At 55.5% G+C, this 7,080-nt stretch overlaps 1 protein-coding gene across 1 annotated transcript in view; it reads left to right on the top strand.

Moving 5' to 3' along the window:
• SALL3 (spalt like transcription factor 3) overlaps positions 1-6,157 on the top strand; it is a 19,081-nt gene extending 12,924 nt beyond the window's left edge. Inside the window, exons 2-3 of the mRNA XM_036323719.1 lie at positions 1-2,476; positions 4,216-6,157. The exon at positions 1-2,476 is cut by the window's left edge and continues 1,027 nt beyond it. Of these exons, the coding sequence (XP_036179612.1) occupies positions 1-2,476; positions 4,216-4,647 (2,908 nt within the window). The 3' untranslated portion in view covers positions 4,648-6,157. The remainder of the gene's footprint in view (positions 2,477-4,215) is intronic.
• The last annotated feature ends 923 nt before the right edge of the window (positions 6,158-7,080 follow it).

The raw sequence follows: 7,080 nt of genomic DNA, 5'->3' as shown, positions 1-7,080 counted from the left end.
GGGGCCCAGCACATTGCTCAGCTCGGCGCCCAGCCTGCCAAACCCTCTTCTACCTCAGACCTCCGCCAGCAGCGTCATCTTTCCCAACCCGCTGGTCAGCATCGCGGCCACGGCCAACGCGCTGGACCCCCTGTCGGCCCTCATGAAGCATCGCAAGGGCAAGCCCCCCAATGTGTCGGTGTTCGAGCCCAAGGCCAGCGCCGAGGACCCGTTCTTCAAGCACAAGTGCAGGTTCTGTGCCAAGGTGTTTGGGAGTGACAGCGCCCTGCAGATCCACCTGCGCTCCCACACGGGCGAGCGGCCCTTCAAGTGCAACATCTGCGGCAACCGCTTCTCCACCAAGGGCAACCTGAAGGTGCACTTCCAGAGGCACAAGGAAAAGTACCCCCACATCCAGATGAACCCCTACCCCGTGCCCGAGTACCTGGACAATGTGCCCACCTGCTCCGGGATTCCCTATGGCATGTCACTGCCCCCAGAAAAGCCAGTCACCACCTGGCTAGACAGTAAGCCCGTGCTGCCTACGGTGCCCACGTCGGTGGGGCTGCAGCTGCCACCCACCATCCCGGGTGTTGGCAGCTACGCCGACTCCCCCAGCCTCACCCCTGCAAGTCGCTCCCCACAGCGGCCCTCGCCTGCGTCCAGCGAATGCCCCTCTCTGTCCCCCGGCCTCAATACCTCTGAGTCGGGTGCCCCAGTGACCGCCGAGTCCCCACAGCCTGTGCTCAGTGGGCCCTCTCTGACCAAAACCGAGCCTGTGAGCCTGCCTTGTGCAAATGCCAAGGTGGGGGACATCCCTTCCGGCGGTCAGGTCTCTGCCACATCCACATCGGCCGCTACCACCCTCACAGACAACAGCATCTCCACTGGCCTCTGCAGCCCAGTCCTCGTGGCCAGCTCTGACCAGTTCAAGGCCAAGTTTCCCTTCGGAGGGCTGCTCGACTCCATGCAGACGTCGGAGACGTCCAAGTTGCAGCAGCTGGTGGAGAACATCGACAAGAAGATGACTGACCCCAACCAGTGTGTCATCTGCCATCGGGTGCTGAGCTGCCAGAGCGCCCTCAAGATGCACTACCGCACGCACACCGGGGAGCGGCCCTTCAAGTGCAAGATCTGCGGGCGCGCCTTCACCACCAAGGGCAACCTGAAGACACACTTCGGGGTGCACCGGGCGAAGCCGCCGCTGCGCGTGCAGCACTCCTGCCCCATCTGCCAGAAGAAGTTCACCAACGCTGTGGTCCTGCAGCAGCACATCCGCATGCACATGGGCGGGCAGATCCCCAACACGCCGCTGCCCGAGGGCCTGCAGGACGCCATGGACGCCGAGCTTCCCTACGACGACAAGGCTGCCGAGGTCCTGAGCAGCTTCGAGGACGACGTGGATGAGAACTCCATGGAGGAGGACGTGGAGCTGAAGGACGCAGCCAGCGACCCGTCCAAGCCGCTGCTGCCCTACTCAGGCTCCTGCCCACCCTCGCCCCCATCTGTCATCTCCAGCATTGCCGCGCTGGAGAACCAGATGAAGATGATGGACTCTGTCATGAGCTGCCCGCAGCTGACTGCCTTGAAGGCCATGGAGAACGGATCCGGGGACAGCGACCGCCTCAGCAATGACTCCTCGTCCGCAGTGGGCGACTTGGAGAGCCGCAGTGCGGGCAGCCCAGCCCTGTCCGAATCGTCATCCTCCATGCAGGCCCTGTCCCCCGTCCACAGCCACAGCGAGAGCCTGCCCTCCAAGTCCCCAGGCCTCAGCAACCATGAGGAGCCACAGGACATTCCGCTAAAGACGGAAAGGCCGGACAGTCCACCTCCTGCCCCCGAAAATGGAGGCGCGCTGGACCTGACGTCCGCCCCCCCTGGCCGGCTGGCCATCAAGGAGGAGGCCCCCTTTAGCCTACTGTTCCTGAGCAGAGATCGGGGTAAGTGTGAGCGCACCATGTGTCGTGTCTGTGGCAAGCCTTTTGCTTGCAGGAGTGCGTTGCAAATCCACCACCGCAGCCACACTAAGGAGCGCCCGTTCATCTGCGCGGTCTGCGGGCGCGGGTGCTCCACTATGGGTAATTTAAAACAGCACTTACTGACCCACAAATTGAAAGGGCTGCCTTCTCCGTTATTTGACCCCAACTTTGCCCTAGGTCCCAGCCAAAGCGCGCCTAGCCTGGTCACCGGCTCCGCGCCTGCCATGATCAAAATGGAGGTGAATGGGCACAGCAAAGCCATCACGCTGGGTGAGGGCCCGCCACTGCCGGCCGCCGTCCAGGTGCCCACCGGGCCGCAGGCGGTGATGAGCCCCGGCCTTGCGCCCATGCTGGCCCCCCCGCCACGCCGGACACCCAAGCAGCACAACTGCCAGTCATGTGGGAAGACCTTCTCCTCCGCCAGCGCCCTGCAGATCCATGAGCGCACCCACACTGGGGAGAAGCCGTTCGGCTGCACCATCTGTGGGAGAGCCTTCACCACCAAGGGCAACCTCAAGGTGAGGGAACAGGCTGGGGCTCCCCCGAGCCCTGGGGACACCAGGGATGCCCTCTACTCCCAGAGGTGTGGCAGGTGGGGCTGCCGCTGGCCACAGGGAGGCGCGGCTAGAGAGCCCACGCAAAACAATATGTGAGCACCTGTGGTGTGTGCATGCATGCAGAGTGTGAGTGTGGGTGTGTGTGTGCATGTGTGGGTGACTGTGCACGTGTGGGTCAGGGTATGCATGTATATGCACGAGTGTGCAGTGTGTGTACACACCTGTAGTGTGTGCCTTGCATGTGTATAATGTGTATGTGGGAGAGTGCATGTGTGTAGTGTGCACATGTATAGTATGTGTGTACTGTGTGGTGTCTGCATGTGTGTGTGTGCCGTCTGCATATGTGTGTGTGCCATGCATGCACTCAGGTGCACACGCTCACAGTTATGGATGTGTGCATGCTGTTCGACTGTAGAGCATCTCCCCTCCCCGTGGAGGCTTGTGCAGCCTCTGCAGCGCGGCAGCCTGTTGGGTGATGGACACCATATCAGGTGGGCAGGCCCAGGCCCCAGCTGTCTAGAATCTTGTGGAACACTGATGGCAGGACAAGCTGGGCTTTAAACATCTCCCCATGATACAGTTGATTCACATCCTGCCCCAGGCAGAAGCTGGTCCTGTTGCTTGTCCTGTGGCTACTGAGGGGCCATGGTCATTTGGTGAGAAGCCCATAGCCCAAGGCCAGAGCGAAGAGCTGGAGCTGTGTTCATAGCTCAGTGCCCGCCTTTCATCCTTGTTCCCCGGGAAGTAGAGTGTGTGGCAGGCACTAGGTGACACGTGGAGGCCAGTGTCCCACTCTCAGCTAAATGTGCTGCCCTGCGGCCATGCCAGGCGCCTACTGGGGTCTTGGTGACCTCTTCAGAGCCTGAAAAGGTCAATTCCTGTGGCTTCTACTTACTGAGGTCTCTGCTGACCAGAGATGCCCAGGATGCTTCCTCTGTGTTTGGGAGGGAGGCAGGGTGGAGCCAAGAGTTTCACATATGAGAAGACTTAATGGGAATGGGGCAGGGAGAGGCCCCCAATGCCAGGCTCCGGAGCCAAGAGGCCCTGGGCTTTGGAACATCCTCTGGGGGTCTTCATCTCACACCTTGGGGAGGGGAAGGTGTTCTATCAAGTTCATCAAGTGGAAAAAACATTGATGCATTGGCTGGTTTTGCTTTTTGTATTGAATAAAAATAAATCATATCCTATATAATAAAAGGCTAATATGCAAATCGATTGGCGGAACAACCAGTCACTATGACGCGCACTGACCACCAGGGGGCAGACGCTCAAGCAGGAGCTGCCCCCTGGTGGTCAGTGCACTCCCACAGGCGGAGCGCTGCTCAGCCAGAAACCGTGCTCACGGCTGGTGAGCGCAGTAGCAGTGGCAGGAGCCTCTCCTGCCTCCGTGGCAGCACTAAGGATGTCCGACTGACGGCTCCTGGCTTGTGAGAGGGCACAGGCCGGGCTGAGGGAAACCACCCCCCCCCCGCCCCCCCGCGCCCCTGGGTGCACAAATTTCATGAACCAGGCCTCTAGTTGAAGCATAAGATGCTCCGAAAAGTTTGCCTCATATGGACTGGCTTACTAGTAGGATGGGAACGGAAATGGAAACAGGTTCTAAGTGAGTCACGCGTGTGTGGATGGCAGTGGGGCATGCATCCACAGGCACACTGCCTCGTGCTGCTTGCTCACTGATTGTCGCCCTGTCTCCCACGCAGGTGCACATGGGCACACACATGTGGAACAACGCCCCTGCAAGGCGGGGCCGCCGCCTGTCGGTGGAAAACCCCATGGCTCTGCTGGGGGGCGATGCCCTGAAGTTCTCAGAAATGTTTCAGAAGGACCTGGCAGCACGTGCCATGAACGTGGACCCCAGTTTCTGGAATCAGTATGCAGCGGCCATCACCAATGGTCTGGCCATGAAGAACAATGAGATTTCCGTCATCCAGAATGGGGGCATCCCCCAGCTCCCGGTGAGTCTGGGTGGGAGCGCCATGCCCCCTGTGGGCTCCCTGGCTGCCGGCATGGACAAGGCTCGCACGGGCAGCAGCCCACCCATGGTGGGCCTGGACAAAGCCAGCTCCGACACGGGGGCCAGCCGGCCGTTCACGAGGTTCATCGAGGACAACAAGGAGATCGGGATTAACTAGCCTGCGCAAGGCAGCTCATCTGCCATTCTGTCCCTCCTACACACTGTGATGTGTGACCGTCAGGTGCACACCTGCCGTACCCGGGTTTTCCTTAAAATTGTCCCCATGGCAGAAAATTCGTTAGCTGTGTGGCTGCTGGAAGGTCGTCTCGTAAGCGCTGCATGGTCCTTTCTCAGTGAGCTTGACTGTTCTTGAGAATTCTTCAACCTTTTAAATAAACATAAATCAAAAGTCCCTGGAAAACCGCCTTGGGAACAGAAAGGGCTCCGAGCACATCCGCTTCGTTTCTCCTGAAACCTAATAATCCCGGGAGGGAACCGGGGGGTCCCCTGCGGTATTCCAGCGACACTCATTCAAAACAGACATTGAACTCCGTTTTTAGAACTCTTATCCTAAAGACGTGGTCCCGCCCTCCCAACATCGTGTCTTATGACTGTACCTTTGTCTGTAGTATTTATAATGTTACGATTATGCGGGTAACAGACATGCAGCCCCAACTTGAAAGGTAGCTTTCGTACTGCAGAATACATCTGGCAGTGTGATTTTTTTTTTTTTTTTTTTTGAAAGCAAGATTTGTTTTACTATAAATAAGTGGGTTATTTCAATGCAGGCAACATTGTGAAGTTCCACTGGGAAAGATAGCATGCTTTTTTGTGTGCAAGTACCTGTCAGTAACAAGCCTTTTTTATTTTTATTTAAATGTTTGTAGCTGCTATGTGGACAGTTGTTCTCTAGTGTGGTCTGTGGCCCAGCGACTGGGAACCCGTTACAGACGAGCGTCACCGTAAATTATTCACAACATTATAAACCGTTGTGAGTAAATATTTCACGTATCAAAGCTGTACAATAAAGAGGTAATGTTTGTATACTGTGCTTGCAAACTCTTAATTTATACTGTTGCACTTTTAGTATTTTGTATTAGGGAGGTTTGTCTATAATTTGAAGATTTAAAAAGATGTAAAGTATTTTATAAATAGTACTTTGATTTAAGGAAAATGAGGGGAAAAGACTTATTGTTTCTTGTTTTAAGGTCAGACAACATGAGAAATCAATGCTACTTAAAACAGAAAAGCCACCCAGACCTCTCAGTTCCGCAGTAATCTAGGGCCTGCCATTTCTTCAGTTAAAATGACTTACGTAACTTTTCTACAAAGCGCATTTAAGAACTTGACCCCCCTCTAACGAAACTTTGATGCATTCATCTTAGGAAGGGACAGCCGTGGGAGCCAGGAGGTAAGAGGAGGCTGTGTAGGTACAATCTTACTGTTATCTCTATCTCTGTCTTACACACCCATAAGGGAGCCCTGCCTGCCGCGAGCACTGGTCCTCGTGTCCGTAAACTGGGGAGAAATATCTGTCTGGCAGGATAATCAGTTATTACCGGGAAATTCGCTCCATTCCTGGTGGATTTGTTACCTTCTCAGATGAAAACAAAGCACAATGTCATCGGATTACTCAGAACACCAGTTTAAGCTGGTGACTTCCTTGCCTGAGTGAGGACCCGCCCTGCAGCCAGGTGGGTGGGTGGGCGGGGCTGGCGGTGGGGGCGGGGCTGCCTGTTCTACCTCATTTTGTGTGTTGGGATCAGGCTGCAGTCTGAGACTATGGGCTTCTTCCAGCACCACTGTCCCAGAGACGGTCGGGTCCCAGTGCCCTGAAGAAGGAATCAGACAGCGACTCAGCTGAAACAGAAAAATAGGACAATCTTTCCAACACACCCACAGCAGTGGCAGATCACATCGTTGAACAGTGTGGACGAATCGTAACAAAGCAGACTGCGAAGTTTGTTTCTGTCCGGAATGAACTCTGAACTCGCTCCACAGCCCTGCTTTCTGAGGGATGGGGTCGTGTCCCCACCAGTGCCGCCGCCCCTCCTCGTGGGATGGGGGGCAGGGGTTGTCTCAGCATCGTTGGGAAAAGAAACAGGTGGCTTCCTGTAGCTGTGTTTCAGCAGTTGAATGTTTTTATTATTTATCTGTGTCCTTTTTTGCCGTGAATTTTTTGTTGTTAGTATTTGATCCCGTGTAGGGTTCTGTCTCCTCCCAAGAGGATGTGTATATATAACTTCAGAGAAATGTAAAGTGTGTAAATAAGACGGCGCGTGACAGGACCGCGAGACTGACCCCTCTGTGTTCAGGGCGAGGCCGCCCCTCTCTGCATGGTGAAGAGAGACACTATTTTTCTACTGGCGTGCCATGTGGGGCCAGGGCCTCCCCGAAGCAGCGGGAATTGTTACCTAGATCCAATATTTTTTATGATGAAATCTGTGGCTCGACACACCTGCTGATCAAAATGGATGTCTTAGTCTAGGTTCCTATTTTGTCATATGGAGTTGAATAAAATGCAGGATGTCCCACTATTTCTGAATCACGTTCCTTGATTATTCGAATTGAAGCAATGGAATTTGAGGTGATGGCCTCACTTATGCGGGGG

Source organism: Myotis myotis, unplaced genomic scaffold, assembly GCF_014108235.1.
Source record: "Myotis myotis isolate mMyoMyo1 unplaced genomic scaffold, mMyoMyo1.p scaffold_m19_p_9, whole genome shotgun sequence".
NCBI classification, from domain to species: Eukaryota; Metazoa; Chordata; class Mammalia; order Chiroptera; family Vespertilionidae; genus Myotis; species Myotis myotis.
Note: the sequence above shows the minus strand (reverse complement) of the source record. Positions and strands in the feature narration are given on the sequence as shown.